Genomic DNA, 20,594 nt, shown 5'->3' with positions numbered 1-20,594 from the left:
CCATTCTTCTTATCAAACAGACTTTGTTTTTTCAAGTGTGCATTTTCAACATAAACTTGGCCATATATATTCCTGGCAGTACCACTCTTTGCTCCTTAGTTCACTGCTGCTAAGTTGCTTCAGTCTTGTCCGACTCTGTGCGACCCAACAGACGGCAGCCCACCAGGCTCCCCCGTCCCTGGGATTCTCCAGGTGAGGACACTGGAGTGGGTTGCCATTTCCTTCTCCAATGCATGAAAGTGAAAAGTGAAAGTGAAGTCTCTCAGTCGTGTCCTACTCTTAGCAACCCCATGGACCGCAGCCTACCAGGCTTCTCCATCCATGGAATTTTCCAGGCAAGAGTACTGGAATGGGGTGCCATTGCCTTCTCCATCTTTAGTTCACAGCTTACTTTTTCTAGCAATTGTTTCAAATATCTCCTTTCCAAATGTTCTCAATTTCAGCTTCTCTCAGTAACAGCTGATAACTTCATGTCCCTTTTGACAGAAGACCAAGACCATCTGGAATGAACCTCATGATATACTGCTTTCACCTTGACTAATATTTATTTTCTTTACCAATAGATGATTATAATCTTGTCCTTGCTTTCTGTTTCAGAAGAAAGGTCCTTCTTCCCTTTCTAAACTATGCTCTTAATTTCATTTCTTTCTCTCTTAGAAGTCCCGCTTTCGATTTATCATTTTCTTATATGCTTTCCCCATCTAAATAAAACATCCACTTGACTGTCTTATTCCTTTTAACTACCTTATGATTTCTGTAGTGTCTTTCTTAGCTAAGATTTTAAAATCCATAGCTACTACCTGTATTTCCTAGCAACTTCATTTTCACACCTTATGCTATAGCTTTCACACTACAACTTCACTGTAATTATATTTCTTTGCCTTGTTAATTCTTATTTACTTCAACAGTAAGCTCCAGAATAATAATTTACAGGAAGCCGTCTTTAAACTCCCCAGATGAACTCTTCATGAATTTCTCTCTTTAGTGTGTCTGGTTCCCACTTTATAGTACATTTGTTCCTTTAGAGCTGTAATCATATCTTATTTGTATTTGCAGTGGTTAATGTATAAGCTCATAATTAGTTTTCTTAATTGGCCTGAAAGTCAGCATCTTTCCCTTTCCTAAAACTTTTTGATCAGTGGTTCATTCAGCATTTTTAATATTCTAAATGATCACCTCTCTTGCCTTCTAAACCTTTCTGGTTTATTCTCTCAAAATTCTTTTTTTGAGAGCCTGTATTTGCCAATGTTTGCTCGGCACCATAAAATTACCACTATTTGTATTTACATAGCTTTCAGTGAACATACCTTTAACATTTTCTGTACCCCTGGGCACAGAAGATTTAGTGATTTAAATAAGGCAGCCCTCCTCTCCTGAAAACTTCATTGACTCAAATGAGAGAAGAACATTCAAGTGATCGTAAGTTATACGTTACACTGTGCCAGGTAATCGGCTTTCTCCCGTGTGACATGAGGTACCTTCATTCATTCATTTTAAAGTTTTCATATGAAGATTTGATATGAGCACATCTGTGCTTATAAAAAGGTTATTATTGGCAGCCTTAAATGCGGGCCTGAGAGAAACAGGAAAAAAACTAGGGCTGTTGTAACAATCTTTCATAAAACACGAGGGAAGACTTAATTTTGACAGTGGCCGTGGGACAAGGATGGGGAAAACATCCAAGATATTTTATCTAACTTTCATCTTTCATCCATGTTTCAGTTGTGTATTTTCCCATTGGACTCTCAAATACCTCTGCGTGTATATCAACTCAGACTAGAAACAAATAACAATAGAAACAATAGCTAATATTTAATGATCCTTTACTCTGTGTCAGTTATGCTAACTGCTTTATTTGAATTCACTCATTATTTCTCCAACAACACTACATGATGGTACTTTTATTATGCACATTTTCTGAAGGAGGAACCACTGCACTGAGAGTTTCAGCAGCTGACCAGTATCACATAAGATCTGTGTTCTGGGTTTTTGTCTGTCTGTTTTTAACCACAGTACTCTACTGTCTGACCCCTGGAGGAGGGCACAGCAATCCATTCCCAGTATTCTAGCCTGGAGAATCCCATGGACAGAGCAGCCTGGCAGGGGTGGAAACAGTCGGACACAACTGAAGTGGCTTAGCAGCAGCAGCGTACTGTCTGAAACCTGAATTGTTTCTCTCCTGCCTTCTCTTTTGTGTTCATCCCTTTGTATCACCAGGTCTGCCATCCATGTTTTCACACTGAAAACCTGGATTTTTTTTAAAATGCTGGTGTCTGCTTTCAGTTTTTGCTCGTTTTTCTTTCCTCTTTTTTACTGCTAGAGAAATGTCACTATCATCATGTTACTGAGTTGCTTCATATCTTTGAGACATATAATAACTATCAACTCACTCAACCAAATACACTGTGGTATAGTTCCCAGCATTCTTGATATATTTTCCAGAATTCCCAGCAACTGGTCCTATCTCATGTATACAACTCTTTCTTCTTTCCTATCTTCTAGAGTTCCTTTGTATTTCATTGCTTAGTTTTTTTATTCTGGTCTGAATTTTTATTTGTTTTTATTCCTTTCTATAAGCAATACTCTTCTTCAAGATTCAGCTTAACCATGGTTATCTTTTGTGAAATTAATCCCGATGTTTGGTTGTTTTTGTCTTAATGTAGGTTCCTATAGCACCTATAATAAGCTGTTTTCTGAATTACCTGTGCCTTTGGTGAGGCGATCCCTGGGTTGGGAAGATCCCCTGGAGAAGGGAAAAGGCTATCCACTCCAGTATTCTGGTCTGGAGAATTCCATGGACTGTATAGTACATGGGGTTGCAAAGAGTCGGACATGACTGAGTGACTTTCACTTTCACTTTGGTGAGGCGCTGGTCTCCTGGGTATTGCAGAAAGGACTGAGCCTTCTCTGGGATCACCTTATCAGAGCTGCATCAGGGGGTTAGTGTGTGTGGGATAGGTTGCCATGTCTCAACTTGGGCATGAATACCCATGGTTTCTCACAAAGAACGTGAGATGGTTTCATACCCATTGTTTCATACAAAGAACATGTAATATTTTTAACAAGGCAGTGAAATACACTACAGTTTATAATAACTTTTCTCCCAATCTGAATGATGTTTGTTTCCTTCTGAGATCTCTTTTTTTAACTTTCCACTTCAATGCAGTTTTGGGGGCTAGAATGCACACAGTATAGGTGGTTTCACCCCATAGCTGTGTTTTTACCATTACGCATCATACTTGATTATATGCAGTACCTTACACAATCAAATAATCATTCTTTCTTTTCAACAAAAAGCTTAAGAATAGAATCTTACATCCTGCTCCACTCAACTACATCTGGCAAGTGTCAAGTCTAAAATAGAAACATAATAAATGTTTGTAAATTTCAAATGGGGGCTCCCTATATTACTGTACCATGATAAATTTAAAACAGCTAATGTCTCTATAGCCCTTCTCATCAGCTAATGTATACATTTAAGCTGTGAACTTTCTGTAAGTACTGCTTTAGCTATCCAAATTTTAAAATGTAGGATGTCTTTAGTTCAGATCTAAACAGTTTTCCATTGTGGTTTTACATATTTAGAAATGTGTGTTTTCAGTTTCTAAAAGTATATAATTCTGGATAATTTTTTAAATTTTTAATTGCTTTGTGTTCAAAGAATATAATCCATATTACATATATTCTTGGCTTTTCTATGCCTCTTTGTGGCCTAGTTTGTGATCATAAAATATTTTTATGAATATTCTATGAGTATGTGGAAAAAAGTGTACATTTTCTGTTTGTGGGTTTAGGGTCTTAAAAGTGTCCATTAAATCAAGCTTGTTAATGGTAGTCAAATCTAAATTTTAATTTGTTTGAATATATCAATTCCTGAGAAGACTCAATCTCTCACTGTGATGATGGATTTGTAATTTTGTTACCTGGTTTGTTTTGCTATATGTATTTTAAAGATGTACTGCTAGATGCGTGAGGATCTATATAATTTGCTTGTAAATCATTCCTTTTATTCTTAAGACCCTCTTTATCTACTGATGCTTTTTACCTTAAATCTTGTTTTTAGACAAAATATCTAGTTTTATCTAGTTGAGTAATCACCAATAGTGATTTCACAAAGAAATAAATGGCTATTTTATGGATCCATTTTCAAAATGGTATTTAAAGTGGAGTTAACTTAATGGTTATATGTGATTGGCAACCATATATTAGAACCTGATCTTGAAAATGAATTATGTGGTCATCTTACAGTAGTCAAATTACTATTCAGATGAAATGATGCTAAAAATAAGTTGACATTTCCCATGTAATGGCACCACTGATTCATGTTCATCACCTGCAGTGAATGCTAACATGAAGATTGTATAATTTATTTCACTTTAGTGTCCTTTAAAACTGTCCAAGCCTATTTAGAAAATAGCAAAGCATGTACCAGCCACATTGACTTCTGTCAGCTTGTCTTCCAGGAACTTGATATGCTTGCTTGACATAAAATAACATGGGCTAGTTTAGATTTAAGATATTAATTCTATAAGTGACATAACACTTATTTTAGTGAGAACAAAACATGCCGTCATAATAGCATGGATTCTGTTCAGCTATTCTTTACCGACCACACACCAGGCATGACTAAACGCTGTGTAAACAAAAAGAGGAAAACACCTTTGACCTTTTAGGGCTAAGTATTTTCAAACTGAACAGAGAAAATCTCAATGCAACATGGATGGTACTCCAAGAGAATTGATGCAAGAGTTACAGAAACCATAAATTCTTACTCATCATTTGTTAATGAAGGTATGTGCTGCTATGAGTACACACTTAAGGCAGCGATCAGTTGTTTTCTCTATAAGAAAATGGAAAAGGATTTAAATGAAAATAAGTGTTTAAAATTCAGTATCAATAGACTGTTAAGGTAGGTAGGGTGTATGGAATTTCCTCTCTGGAAATATTCCATAAGAGCCCACTTATTAGTAACTAAACGTTCTTGCTGAATGTCTTACAAGTTCTAAACTGAGGTGATGCTGCTTCTCTTGTCACACCTTGCCCTCCAAACCTGATGCACATCAAGTGCTACCCGTCTCGTTGCATCCTCGCATTGCTTATGCCAGGTATCTGGGTCATCTGTGACATGTCCTTCTTCCTTACTCCCATTTTGTTGGCCTTCATCAATCTTGGCAATTTTTAACTTTTGAAACATATTTTGATTCTATTCAGATTTTTTTCTCCACTGCTGCCCAAAGACCTCAGCCCACCACGGTGCTACTTCAGAAGGAATCTTCTCTTGCTCCCTCTATTTCATTTTCTCAAGGGAGCTATCAGAGTTACCTATTTAAAACAGTCAATCTGATGATCATATGCATCTATCTCAAAACGCTTTGTCAACTTCTTGTTGGCCCTATGATAAAGCTAAATTCATCTCTCATGCCACACTTTGGAGTCACTTATTCTGTCACACTGACCTTCCTTACTATTTCTTATACTCTGCCGCTCTCTTGCCCATCCTAGGGCCTTTACTTTTTAATTCTTTTAGTTTGTAATATTTTAACTCTGTTGCCTCATTTTGCCCCTTTATCACCAACACTTTCTTCAGTTATCTGCTTAAATTTGACTTCTAGGGGACAGTCTATAATCCTCTAAAGTACATCTCCTTTTTTTTTTTCCTAGCACTTATCACTTTGGTAAATAAATATATAATTGTTTACCCCTCTAAATCATAAGCTCCTGGGAACAGGAATAAGGTCTACTTGTGGTGGTGGTTTAGTCGCTAAGTCATGTCCAACTCTTGCGACCCCATAGACTATAGCCTGCCAGGTTCCTCTATCCATGGGATTCTCCAGGCAAGTATACAGGTCATTTGCTTCTCCAGGGGATCTTCCCAACCCAGTAATCAAACCCGGGTCTCCTGCACTGCAGACAGATTCTTTACCAGCTGAGCTATAATGGAAGCCCAAGGTCCACTTGATGTAGTATCATACATGCAGTGGGCACAAATATTTGTTGGATAGAAAATGCACTGATGAGTGAAAATTATGAGGGCAAAAAATTGATTTAAAAATATAAGTAAACCTGAAACGTCTCAATCATGTCATCACTTTAAAAACTTCAAATTTTTGCAATTGAATTCAAAGCCTTTATATGTGGAAAGACTGTCATATTAAAAATTTTTTAATCAACAATTTACCCTTATTAACCATTATTTACAAAACACTGGATCAAATGAATTTTGCCTTCTTCCAAAAAGCAAATTAACTGTTTTCAGGATAAATATTTCTTATCTTGAGAATATCCAAAAGAATGTGTCTGAAGACAGATAGTTCCCTAGAAGGAATTACGGATGTTTTGAGGGGTGTTGGCATACTCTAGAGCCCACTACCACTTTGTTATATAAGATTTTGTGCATTTGTTTTTTGTTATTGTTGTTAAAAAGTCACACTAGTTCTTTGTGTTGAACATATACTTAACTGTTCTTCTCTAAATATTTTAACTAACTCAATGCCGTACACATTTTATATCAGTGACCATCAGTGATTACTATTACTATTATGTTGCAGTTGAAGGTTAGAGGAAAAGAATGGTAGGTCAAGTTTGGCCAAAATGTTATCTTAATAACTGCCTCATGAGATTTACTTTCTTTAATTTAAAGCAGATCTTTAGCATGATTTTTTACCTTTCTCTGATCTAATAGAGAGTTCCAGTTATTTACTGAATTTCTCATTTTTAGTCTAACTATTTTTATAGGTGCTATTTTTAAGATCTTTGATAAGGCATTTTTTATATTGTCTCTCCACCAAAATATTACACAGATATAAAAGCTCCCTTTGCAGGTATCCCTTAATTTGTTTATTTATATGTATTAACATACGATAACATTTTGTCTGTGGTAGCAATTAAATACCTCCAAACCTAGTGGCAGAATTAGGTTAAGCCAAGTTAGACTTTATATCGGTAAACAAAGATTTAGAAAACTGGTTCAGTGACTTAGCCCTTGTTTGTAGTTTGGAGGAAATATAAACAAATATTTTCATTTATTATCATTATTTTTATTTTGTGACTTTTATAATTCATCTGTTATACTACTTTTAACAGAACAGTAATTACCATCTTTTAAAAGTAAACAATAATATTTCTGTTCAAGTTGCTTTCAAGTTCTCTTTTTATTCATAATAACTTTTGGAGACATGAGATAAATGTTGAACCTTAGAAATTAACCTTTGCATAGAAATCATTCCAAAACATTGTGATGTAGTGAAATAATATAAATTTTTCACACCTATTAAAATTTCTGCTTAAGCATATTTGAATTATTTGTTCTAGATAAAATTTAAGAACTTTAAAAAATTTGTCATATTAGATATAAATTATTTCAGGTCCATGCTAATAATGCTGTTAAAGGAAAAAACTCAAAAATACTGACCTTAAACTTCTTCCTACAAAAACTGTGAATTACAAAAGAGAAAAAGATATTTCACTGAAGCTGTGTCTTTTAGATAAACTTTTTAACTGACTTATGGGATATGACTTCTCAAAAGATGAGTATAGAATGGTTATCTTCCTCCTGGAAAAATTAAATACACAAAGATGACAGTGATTCTTGCTATTGATACAGAGCTATACTTCCATGACTGTAATTTGTTCTGTGACAAAGTTTCAAAAAAAGAACTTCTTAAAGAGATTCTGCAGTCGTGCAATCAGAATAAGCATGCCTTGGATTCTAAGACAAGCTACTGTAAGATGAGAGAGGAAGCAATTGAGGGTATATAGCAGATCATTGAGAGAGAGTCAATACGGGTTAGTAGATCTGCCATGGAGATCTCAGAGACTGATAGCAGGAAACAGAGGTATGTGCAAGTGGTTATCATTAGGATGCTAGAGAATGAGTAATGGGAATGTTCAGCAGGTGGAAAAAGCTCTGCAAGGGGAGGGTGATGGCAAGAAACAAGGAATACAAGTTAACTCTGGTGTCAAGGGAATCCAACTGCAAATACTGATGACTCAACTGTGGCAATGGAAGTCCAGTGGCAGAACATACTTTCTCAGAATTAATATGAGGAACGAACTCAATATAATGTTTTCTTATTTGTCTCTAAGGCATTGAGATGCTAGTTAGATGGGACCTGGCGCTGGAAGCTCAGCAAATGAACGTAAGGAATGGGCTTTTTCCTGGTATAAGGATTGAAGCTGGATCCTGGTTCCTTTGAATCAGTGTGCAGGGTCAGGGACCACTAGCAAAGTTGATACGATGGTGAATCCTGAATGATGGTTTCAGCTGTCTTTGGATTTTCCTGTCAGTGGAGCTAGCTTGGCTGGAGTCTAGTTGGGATTGGGGATCCTTCAGTTAATAGTTAAGGAGCTGTGTCTCTGTGGCTAAGAAGGTGGAGTTAAGAGTCCTGGCAGGTGATTATAACCGGAGAAAAGATGCTTCCTGTGCCGTTCTTCTCACTGTGCTTCCCCACTCTTAACTGTGGAAGAGAAGAGCCTGAGACGTGATTCAAAGCCACTAAAAGATTTGTGAGACCAAGAATACCACAAAACTAAACTCGGTTCACTTGGGAGATTGGAAAGACAATTCATTTAATCAAAATTATAGTATTTGCAAATAAGCTCTATGCAACAGAGCAAATCCAATAACCTCTAAGAACCCATAGAGTTCCCTCATTTCTAGGTGCCTCATGGAAAATGTTTTTCAAAATGAAATAGTAATTTTGGAGGGAGGGTGTTACTAGTTTTCTATTTATGACTTAATAAACTCAAAAGCTGCTAAATTTGTCGCAATTTGTTATCTCACAGTTCTCTAAGTCAGAAGTCAGGGTTGACTGGGCTGTTTAGGTCTCATAAGGCTGAAATCAAGGCCTTGGGCCTGCTGGGTTCTTATCATGAGGCTTTGAGAAGAATCAACTTTCACACTTACGTAGGTTGTTGGTAAAATTCAGTTCCTTGTGGTTGTAGGAGTCAGCCAGAGACTGCTTTCAGGTTCTAGAAACCACTATGTTCACAGGCTCCAAGGATTAGCCCATGGGTATCTTTGGGGAGCTAGTCTGTCTACCATAGAGGAAAGCAATTTTTTGCCAAGGGATGACTTTGATTGTCCAATTTCTCTTACCATAAGAGAAGTTAAAATACCTAGACCCCAAACTGGTAGAAGCCTAGGGATTTTTATACTGAATCAATAGTGTAGAAAAAAGACAAAGGCTTCCAGCTTTGAAGTCAAAAAGGAAAAAGTAGGGCAACGAACAGAATCAATAATGGTTAAAAACCTAACACCTTTTCCTTGTGTTTCCTTTAAACTATGGTATTTTGAAATACCGCTTAAGGTTATTTTAGTAAGTGTTTGACTAAAATGTCCCCATTTTGTTTCATTTTTAAACAGAAAATTTTATATGCTGTTTGAGTTTTCGTCACAGCTCATAATTGCAAGGAGTAATCATCATACTAGGTTTGAAAGTCTTTGTGATCAAAATGAATCTGTGCATCTTAGATCAGCCCCAGGCACATAGTAGGTACCTAATATTTGGGTTGCATGTACAGATGCAAAGATATCACCTAGAACTAAATTGTCTCAAAGCAGATTCTTTATGTCAGCTCTACTGCTTTTTTTTCCTTTATAAAGTTATTGAAAATATGGAAGTAGAGAATAGTTCATGTGGTGGTGCAGTTCAAGTAGAGAAGAGTTCCCTCAATTCATCTTGGGAAGTACAGTCTTACCACATGTTTAAGCTGAATTATTTTACATTACTGCAGCCTAATTTCATTAGCTTATTTCAGTTTTTCATATTTTTTCTACATGTTATTTTGGAATTTTCAAACATAAAGGGAGAGTTTATAAATAATACAATGAATACTCAATACCCCTCACCTAACTAAATCTACCAATGTGTCAGCCATTTTTCTTATCATCTACCTTTTCTGATTAAAGCTGAATAGAGAATTCAAGGAAGCTGATTTCTGAACTATGAAATATGATGTTTTCTGCTATTTTGAAAATTAACAACCAAATCAAAGTCTGGCTGCTAAAGTATTCTTTAGGAATGAAATCATCACTGTGTTTATCAGAGTCCTTTTGCATTTCTCTTGCACTTAAAACATATTTTAGCATCACTAGCTGCTTCCCTTCTATTGCCTATCATATTTCCCATGCTTCTTGCCCATCGTGTGAAAAAGGTAGCATTTTGTAGAAATTACCAGCAAAAACAAAGCACTTTTTTTCTTCCACATGGCAAACATTAGCTGTAATGTTTAGATCAATTCTTTTACATTCTGTGTTTCTGGGTACTCAGGAACTACTTTTGATTTTGTTTTTAATGTTATTTCTGAGTCTCACCCTCTTTTGGAAGTCGAAAGGGTTGAGTATTACACCCTGGATAATTAAGTTTTGTGAAATATACCTATAAAATATTTTTAAAACAAGCCTAAAACAGTAGTCCATGATGCTGGTTCTGTAGACTCTTCAGAGGGTGACTCAGTGGAGTGGACTAGGGTAGAAAGCATGCGACACTAAAAATGAATTTGTGAAGACAGAGCAAACTAATGCCAGCAATAGTGAAAGTGATTTTTAATTGTTTCTAGGATCTAACTTTCCAAAACAGAAAAACTGGTTCATCATGGTCTGAAAATTAAAGTGTTTCATATGTTATTGAAATAAGAGTTCTTTTTTAAATTAGAAATGTCTGTATTTCATTTAAACTTAAAATTAGGGATTAGGTTTGCCTTAAGTTATTAATAGCATTAGGTCTTGTTTTTATAGCTATTGACAAAACTGTCAGTGTGTATTTTTAACCTATAGTAATTTTTATTTATATTACAAACAGAACATGAAATTTCAGAAAGTGTGTGACCAGTTTATCAGTTATAACATTCTAACACTTAATTTTTTGTATCCACCATCTTTGATAATTTTTTACCATTTCCATAATTATAATCATACACCTAATTCTGTATTTGGAATGTTTTACATAGCACTATATCATAAATAAGAACTTACCTGATGATTCAGATGGTAAAGAATTAGGAGACCCAGGTTTGATTTCTGGGTCAGGAAGATCTCCTGGAGAAGGAAATGGCAACCCACTCCAGTACTCTTGCCTGGAGAATTCCATGGACAGAGGAGCCTGGTGGGCTACAGTCCATGGGTTGCAAAGAGTTGGACACAACTGAGTGACTTTCTTTTTCATGTCATAAATAAACTCCTGTTCCCAAATAATACCACTTGTAACTATGATTTTTGATGGTTGAAACATGTTCTGTCACTTATTTGTGTTGCAATTTATAGAAGTATTATATTATTATTAAATTTGACTATTTCTTACTATAAATAAATGACAGTGAACATGTTTAATGCACACTGTTTTTCTCATAGTTCAAAGTCTATACTGGATAGCATCTGAAAAGAAAGATCACTTAATCAAAATGTATTAATTTGTATAGCACATGGTGTATGCATGTGAAGTGCTTTCTACAAGTGTACTGACTAGTTTTCTGTGCCACTGTTGTTGTTCAGTTGCTAAGTCATGTCCGAATCTCTTGTGACCCCATGAACTGTTGCCCATCAGGCTTCTCTGTCCATGGGATTTCCCAGGCAAGAATACTGGAGTGGATTGTCATTTCCTCCTCTAGGGGATCTTCCTGACCCAGGGATCGAACCCACATCTCCTGCATTGGCAGGCAGATTCATCACTGAGCCATCAGGAAAGCCCTTCCATGCCACTAATAACTTGTTAAAATCCTGTCCTAGCAAGATTCCTAAGCGTATTTCCAAAGTTATCAAGAATATCATAACTATTTACTTAGTTGCTAAAAACATTTGCAAGGTTTGCCAGATCTTTCCTTTACATCTATTAACTGAAAAAAATAACCCAGGTGTGATCACTGAAAAGGTTCACATCTCACTAGACAAGAAATTTAGAGATCAATACCTATGGAATTGAAACATTGGGAATTATAAATATCAAGAAAACACCCATCATATCTTTAGAAGAGAAAAACAGTTTACATCCCAAGGAACAAAAATCAGATGGCACCAGACTTCTCAGCAACATTAATACCAGACAACAGTGGTACAGTGGTATCTGTAGTTTTGATGTGATTTAAAAAAGATTTTTGCACATATAAGGATTTGGAAAATGATATTCATATATCCTCTAGCCAACTAAGAAATGTATGCAAATTGCAACTCATATAAGTAGCACAGTTATGTTATTTTCTTAAGCTGAAAGGGAAAAAAAGTAGACAAAATTGGAGTTATTTTTTATGCTGAAAGTATAAAATTGATTATAAAACTGAATAGAGAGGTAAAAATTATTACTGAAAGAAGAATGATTAAGACAAAAAGTTTATACCTAAAACTCTAGGTGTTTATAATAAGGGTTAAGAAATAGAAGAGGGTGATGTAGAATAAGAGAAAGCCACCTTCATTTTTCATAAAGAAAGGTAAACAGTATTGTTTGTCTTAACATTAGTACCTTTAAAGCTTAAGATGGAGAAAAGCTTTTTCTTTCTAGCTTTAAAGAACATCTCATTAGATGCATATTAGAGGCCTTTTCTGCTAACAAGTGGAACAGTCAAATAAAATATAGCATAAAGTTTTAAAATAAATGGATGGGAGATGACATATGAGCACACAGAAAGCTGAGTTTGAAATATTAATTTTAGGCAAAATAGATTCAAGGCAGTGATTATTAAACATGAAAAAGAAAAGTTAAATGGACAAGCAGCAGTTGTAGGGTATTATATATTTGAAAGAGCAACAGGACAAAAATTAGGGACAATATAAAGGTATTTGGCAAATGGATAAAAATGTAGACCAAGAACATGGATATTTTATTAAGTATTCCTGGAATATTATGAAAATTGGTCATTGATTAGGCCATATAAAAATTATTCAAAAGTTCCTAAATACAGAAGTTGTGTATCTTGCATCATGCTAAGTTGCTTCAGTCATGTCTGACTCTGTGTGACCCCATGGACTGCAGCTCACCAGGCTCCTCTGTCCATGGGGATTCTCCAGGCAGGAATACTGGAGAGGGTTGCCGCGCCCTCCTCCAGGGATCTTCCTGACTCCGGGATGGAACCTGCATCCCTTACATCTCTCGCATTAGCAGGCAGGTTCTTAGCACTGGCACCACATGGGAAGCCCATGGTATATCTTACCTGGGCACAACTGGGAAACTAGAAACTAAAAAGGAAAATAAAACCTCCATCCATTTGTAAATTAAAGTATATCTTTGGTTACATGTACAAAGTTTGATATTAGTATTCTCATTTTTTTCTAAATCATCTAATCAGTATGGTTTCCAGTTGTATCCAGTAACTCTTTGGAAAATTAAAAATTGTACTTATTGGATGATCTAGGGGAAAAATCATGAATACCACCATCAGACCTTGCAGGTTCAATCAAGGATAAATTCAGAGCCAAATTTACAGTTTTATATATTTTTTTTTAATTTTTTTTATTAGTTGGAGGCTAATTACTTCACAACATTTCAGTGGGTTTTGTCATACATTGATATGAATCAGCCATAGATTTACACGTACAGTTTTATATTATTTATCTTTTTAAAGAAAGAGAAAACATTTACTAATTTATTAAAAAGTTTGAAAATAACACCTTTTTTAAACAAAGGAAAGTAGAAAAAAATTTTAAAGAATAAAATATACTAAGTAGGAAAAAAAGGTGAATTAATAGAACAATTCCTGGCAAAGATGATGATGACAATGATGACAGCACTTATTCTTCAGTTTAGGAGAAAACAAGTCATCATCTGTTAAGGACCAGCAGTTCAGGAAGGCAGGCTGTGCTCCAGAGGCATCCAGAGACTTAAGGCTAGCGGATCCTCAGCCATTGTTCAGGGCATTGGTCTTATAGGCATGACAGAAAGTGGATCTCCAATTAAAAGTGAGTAGGAGGCATCCAGAAAGTGATGTGTACCTCTTCTGCCCACGTTAGGAAGAGCATCGGAGACTCAGCAGCATTTGTAGCGGGGTTGTGGTCCCTGGCTACTCTCCTCTTGCCGTGGGAAAAGACGGAGGACAGATGTTGGTGGTCTGCTTGCAGGCTCTCCCAGCTGCTACAGAGGACCTTTTTAAAACATGTGTGAGCAGTGTGTATATGAATAAAACAGAAAGTCCCAAAGAAATGAAGTTTTCTGGGAAAAAGATAAATGAACAGAATTGAAGTAAATAAGATAAAAAATATAAAAAATAATAAGGACCATAATTACTTCCAAAATTGCCTTTGTATTCAGGCAGTTTTATCACTGCATATTTTTTAACTTCACAAAGTAGATAAACACCATATTATGTAAATTTCCTCAGAGCATTGCAAAAGAGTTTGCCATCCAGTCCATTTTGAGGAAGCAGAATAATCCTCATGCTTAAATTTGAAAATATAATCTAGCAAGGAACTTTCTAAACCTGTCTCATTTAGAAAATAGATATGAAGATCCTAAATAAAGTATTTTAGCTAATAAAATTATTAACCTACTAAAAGGATCATCCATAATGATCAAGCATGGTTTATCTCAAATACAATGACGGTTTAAGAAAACTGTCAATGTATAGTTACTTATATCATGCTTCCCCAAAGAAAAACTAAATAATACCAATCAAATATGAAAAGGCAATGTGTCTCTTATTATTCCTGATCTTTGAAAATTGCTTAAAAAACACTAGGCATAGAAATATATTTCTTAGTATGATAAAGAGCATGTCTTCAACCAACAGCCAAAGTATTTAACTGTGCTCTGCATTAAAATTGTGAAGACAGAAAAACTACTACAGAGCCATGCTTAACCACGGTTTTAATTTCTGCAATTTTTGTTATTCACAGACAACCAGGATCTGAAAAAAATTAAAGATTCAGAAATAAGCAATTCATAAGTTTTAAAATGCACACTATTCTGAATAGTATGATGAAGTCTCACCCTGTCTTGCATCATCCTGCCTAGGACATGAATCACCAGCTTAACCCACCCATTGATCAGTCAGCAGCTGTCTGGTTATCAGATCCACTCTGATGGTATCACAGTGCTTGCATTCACGTGACCCTTACTTTGCTTATTAATAGTCCAAAGCACAACAGTGGTGATGTGGGCAATTCAGATACACCAGAAGAAGTTGGAAAAGGCTTCCTTTAAGTGAAAAATTGAAAGTTCTAGACTTAATAAGGAAAGAAAAGCAATTGTATGCTGAGGTTGCTAAGATTTTTGGTAAGAATAAGTCTTCTGTGAAATTGTGACAAAGAAAAAAGACATCTGTGCTGGTTTTCACACCTCAGACTGCAAACGTTATGGCCGCAATGCATGCTGAGCACTAAGTTAAGTTAGAAAAGGCATAATAACATTTGTGGCTGGGAGATATGAGCAAGACTTCAGCAAGAGATCCTCTGAACCAGGTGACATCAAGACATTTTCTGCCAGTAAGGGATGGTTACACAGATGCAGAAATAGGTTTAGATCAAATAATATAAAAATTACAAAAGAGCTGCCTCTGTTGATGAAGAAGCTACTGCCAGAATTGAGGAAGTAAAGGAGAGACCACATTTATAGAACTTTTATCTCAGTATATTGTTATAATTGTATTATTTTTAGTTATTGTTATTAATCTCTTACTGTGCCTAATTTATAAATTAAATTTTATCATAAGTATATATGTATAGGAAAAAACATATACAGGATTCAGTACTATCTGCAGTTTCAGGCATCCAGTAAAGGTCTTAGAATCTATCCCCCATGGATAAGGGAGTCTACTGTATCAACATTTTAAATGTTTCTCAGAACAATATTTGTATCTGCCTTTAAAATAGCACAAATGTCTTAATAGTAAATACCAATAATTCTCTGCCAGGTGTCTTCCTACTTATTTCCTCCAATTTCCAAGAAATATATCACTATTTTAGTTTCTGTTATTACCTTCACAATTTTACGTATACTCTAAAGATCTTTTTCCTTTTCTACCAAATGTAGATTTTATGTCTTGATTCCCAGTGTATTCCTAGGCAGCTGGTTCTGTACCATCCTTACTAACTAAAACTGTTAGTTATTTAATGTGTGTTTTACAATCGACTGCATCCTAGTTTTAATTTTAAGCAAAGTTTTATTTTATGCCTGTTGTTGTGAAACTTTCTTACAACAGTATATACAACTTTTTTTTTTTCTATCAGAGGCTACTAGTGATAATAACTAAGGTTAAAATAAGAACTCTTCTAGCTTTTATTTTAGATTGTTAAAAAAGGAAAATATAAAATAACAACATACCTCACTGTTCTTTACATTCAGAAATAGGGAATTAGAGAATGAAAATAGTATTAAAATTCAGTTATATAATAGCACTGAAGAGAAAATAGGAAATGGTGCTGGACACATATACAAGGGAAAAGTAAATACATGAGGAAGGAGCATAGGTTGACTTGTGCCTTGTTACAAGGTAGAAAGATATGAAAACACAAAGTCCAAGAAAGGAGACTTAAATATATAGCAACTGAAGACTCATTTTGTGGTGACTCTTTAAGGTTCATTGTAATATTTTCCTTGGGAAAGCAAATAATTGTTCCATAATTTATTTCATTTGAAAATATCAAATTTAATATATTGTATTTATAAAAAGTAAGTAAAGATAGTGATTTAAGAAAATACTTTTAAAATTAAAAGTAAAATTTTCACTTTCAAAAAAACATTGAAATTCAAGTCATGTGGCAAAGTAAGTTAATTTAAGAGCAGTTAGAAAATACAAATCTGAATGTATTAAAATCATATAAATTAAACCAGTAAAAAGAAAAATATTTTTAATGGTAATTAATATTTTTACATTTGCTCCAAAAATATTCACTTAATTAGAAGAAATATTTTAAAACCATGTTATTTATATGTCTTTCTTTTTCACAGGAGAGAGAACTTAAAAAGTCAACCCTAAATAATTGCAAATATATTATATATAACGGATTTTCCATGGTATTCTAATGGGAATTCACACAAATCCAGTGAAGCTAATGCTTTGTAGTAGCTCTTAGTATAATTAACTTATTTGTTCTCCTTTTGTAATTCAGTCACACCCACCACGCCCCCCCTGAATAATACATACTTTGAGTTAGAACCAACAAAATTTCTGTGGATCCTCAAGTCATGAGATAAATTTGTCTCATGAGTTGGAAGTAAACTTGAAACAAGTCTCAGAAATTCCAGCCATGAAACCCAAGAAATGCTGTATTTCGCCCTTCTACATAAAGCTTTAATCCCTAAAACCTGATTCTTCCGTGGCTTACAGTTTCAAAGCATGTTTTAATATTATTTATATTGCTACTGTATATAAAAGAGCAATTTAGGCAGTTTGAAAAATACACTGTTTTCCAATGCTCAGAGTAACATTTAATGTGTCTTTTTAGTGTTTTTTATCAGACTAGTGTTTGTTATTGATCACCGTGGTGTACCAAATGGTACTCTAAGCTTGAGTCCACACAGTACAACAAAGGGAACAATTATCCCTTGTCAGTAAATCCCAGAAGAATGGATGGATAATTCAGCTCAAAATTGTGATCCACAAAGTGAAGTTTGGACTGAAATGCTCTACACTAGTGCTTTGTACTGGGTAAATAAACTGGATAATTATTAGTATTCCATTCACTTCAATTTATGTCCCTAGGCCAAGTCTAGAAGTTGCTATTACACCAGAAAACTAAAGCATCATGCTCTATACTAGAAATCATGTGGCTACAAAACTATTTTCAAGACATCTCTACTGTTATGGCCACAGTGTGATTATTATGAAAGAAAATTTTCTAATAATTCTTATGACACTGTGAAGGAATAGGTGTAAAATATTAATATGTAAGACATCTTTAAAATGTATGAAGGTGATCTCAACAACAGAGTAAGAAGCATATTTAAATCAGTCACCATAATTTGATCCATTTGTTTGGTTGATTCATTCATTTCTGACTATTCTATTTAAAATTATAATTCTTACCCTCTTAACTGGGAACTCTCTTATTTCTTGCTTTCTTTTTCTCCATAGCACTAATTGTGCTTTCCCCCCTCACTAGAATGTTAATTCCAAAAAGGCAAGGATTTTTTTTTTTTCTATTGTGTCAGCTATTATGTTGTAGAGCTTGTAAGAGAGTCCTGGCAAGATATATTTTGACTGAATTTATTAAATAATTTTGAAGTCACAAAATGAAAATTCAGAAGATATTTCAGATTTAACTTGCTTAAATCTTCATCTGTATCATTTGTTTCATTTTTAAATAATAGCTGAAAAAAGACCTTACAAACCATATACAATGAAGAACTTTGAAGAAAAAAACTATTTTATACCTTTTAACAATGTAATCCCCCCCGAAAAGAGAAAAAATAAAGGAGCCAGTGACAACCTAACATCTTTACTTGTTAAGTTTTAGTTTAGATACAAACAGATATTTTTCCCTTTAGATAGGCAAAAGCTTTTTTAATGTACTTCCTGTCCTGTGCTGTGCTGATCGTGTCCTGTTCTTGGCAACACTGTAGACTGTGGCCTACCAGAGTACTCCTTCCATGGGATTTCCCAGGCAAGAAGACTGGAGTGGGTTGCCATTTCCTCCTCCAGGGGGTCTTCCCAACCCAGGAATTGAACCTGTGTCTCCTGTGGCTTCTGCATTGGCAGGCAGATTCTTTACCACTGAGCCACCTAAACCCCAGTATACTTGCTAGGCAACAAGAGTTACAAGAGAAATAGCATATTTGTACAGCGCTAAGCAGTTGCAGCAATTCACTAAATTCTTTTTTCTTGTAAACCTGCTCAACGTTGTAGTGTCCGTTTCTATAGAAGCATAGGTGAGGGTGGTTTACACACTTGTCTCTTTTAAGTAAGTTTTTTATTGCAGGAAAAGGTGTCTGTTCTACAGTTAATTAGAACAATAGTGACATCCTATGTCTAACTTTTAGTACTAAGAGCAACTTCCCCGTTATAGTAATTGACTGTCAAAAGGTGTAGATCAAATCTTCCTAGATCTGCCTGTAACCATATATATTTAGTTAAAAGAAGATAAATGTTTGGTAAGGTTTTCTCTTACTCTGACATTGTATATGAAAATTTTATACAAGTTTAGTTAAAATGAGAAAGCAATTTGCCTTTAATATTTTTAAAAAACATGTGTTGATACATAATGCAAATTACAACACTGTGACAAATGGTAGGTATTCAATTAATGTACACTGAATGAAATTGCATGTTTTTATTTAAAATGGGATAATAGATTGATGTTTAATCTTAATATCTAAGAAATACTATTTCTCCTCTAATACTTATGTGTTTTAGCAGAAGTTTAGAATTTTGGCATTCATAGGTAAACACTTTAGATAACCAAATTTAAATCTAGGTTTCCTCAAGAAAGACCAGAATCATTGGCCTTGATCGATAATACTTCCAGTACTACAAAATAAACATACTTTAGTATCTTGTCAATTTATATACTGGGAAATATATGCTGCAAATATACTTAGATATTACATCTTCTCATGGAATATTAAAGCATGAATGAATAAACTGATGGGAGAAAAGTATAACAAATATACTAGATCTTGGATTTGAGTTACTTTAATAACAGAACTGTTGGATTCGTACTGATCTGTCTTTAACATATTTCTGATCCCTTCTTGACTGTTCTTAGGACTTGTAATGTATCTAAACAGATTGAGGGATGAAATCCATGGGTGTAAAATAGTTGTATGTATTACTGTTCTATGTAAGAATTAAATCTAAAACCTTGACTCAGTTACGAAGAGCCTATCCCAAAGTTTTTCATATTCCTATTTCATGAAGCTGTAGGATTCCATGAAATAATTTGCAAGTAAAGTAGACGTTAAATTTTTCAATCTGATTTTTTAATAATCTGTTTATATGAGACTAATCTGTGCAAATCTAATTCCTTTCTCTTATTCAGTCTCCTAATAACTTTTTCATTCTCACCACCCTATTTTTGCTATCTATTTTGGCTACCAGTTATAGTATTTATATTAGAAAGTGAATAAAGTGAGTGTTGCCACCTATAGACAGAGAATTAATCTGAACAGAGTTCCTTTTTCCATCTCTTAAAACCATCATTTTCAAACTTGTTACTTTATTTACCTATTGGTTGTTGATGTTGCCATTTCATAAGTCTTTGCCTTAAAATAAAGCATTTATTTAAACTTCTATCATTTTATCTTATTAATTGCCTCTTATATATCACTCAAATATAGCATCTTATTATAGTTTGTGACTTTAAAAAGAGATCTGTTTAAACCAAATAACCTAGTCATATACCAAAGTAACTACTATATCTTAGTTTACCTCTGGAGTGGGAAAAGTTACCAATATTTGTTCCCAGGAATGAAAAGCTTCCCTTCCTACAGTCTGTTATCATCAGTCTTTGGTTTTGTGCCTTCTCTGTAATGATATAGGTTTGTTTCTCCTTTATTCTTTGCAGAGTGCTGCAGCAGCTCCCAGCCCAGTGCTAGGAAACATTCCCCCAGGAGATGGCATGCCCGTAGGCCCTGTGCCACCAGGGTTCTTTCAGGTACTCAGAGCAACTCCGACTAGGACTGTTAAGGCATAGGAACTCCTGTTCGATTTTATTGAAAGCTACAAAGGAGGAG

At 34.7% G+C, this 20,594-nt stretch overlaps 1 protein-coding gene across 4 annotated transcripts in view; it reads left to right on the top strand.

Annotated features, from left to right (window-relative positions):
- The window catches only part of SSBP2 (single stranded DNA binding protein 2), a 297,868-nt gene that overhangs the window by 187,767 nt on the left and 89,507 nt on the right, over positions 1-20,594 (top strand). For 2 of the 4 annotated variants that reach the window (XM_043913528.1, XM_043913529.1), the window contains exon 5: positions 20,426-20,515. The exons of the other annotated variants lie outside the window; for them this stretch is intronic. In XM_043913528.1, the coding sequence (XP_043769463.1) occupies positions 20,426-20,515 (90 nt within the window). The remainder of the gene's footprint in view (positions 1-20,425; positions 20,516-20,594) is intronic. 4 annotated transcript variants of the gene reach the window in all.

This window comes from Cervus elaphus, chromosome 9 (assembly GCF_910594005.1).
Source record: "Cervus elaphus chromosome 9, mCerEla1.1, whole genome shotgun sequence".
NCBI lineage: Eukaryota > Metazoa > Chordata > Mammalia > Artiodactyla > Cervidae > Cervus > Cervus elaphus.
This window is presented reverse-complemented; position numbering and strand designations above follow the sequence as displayed.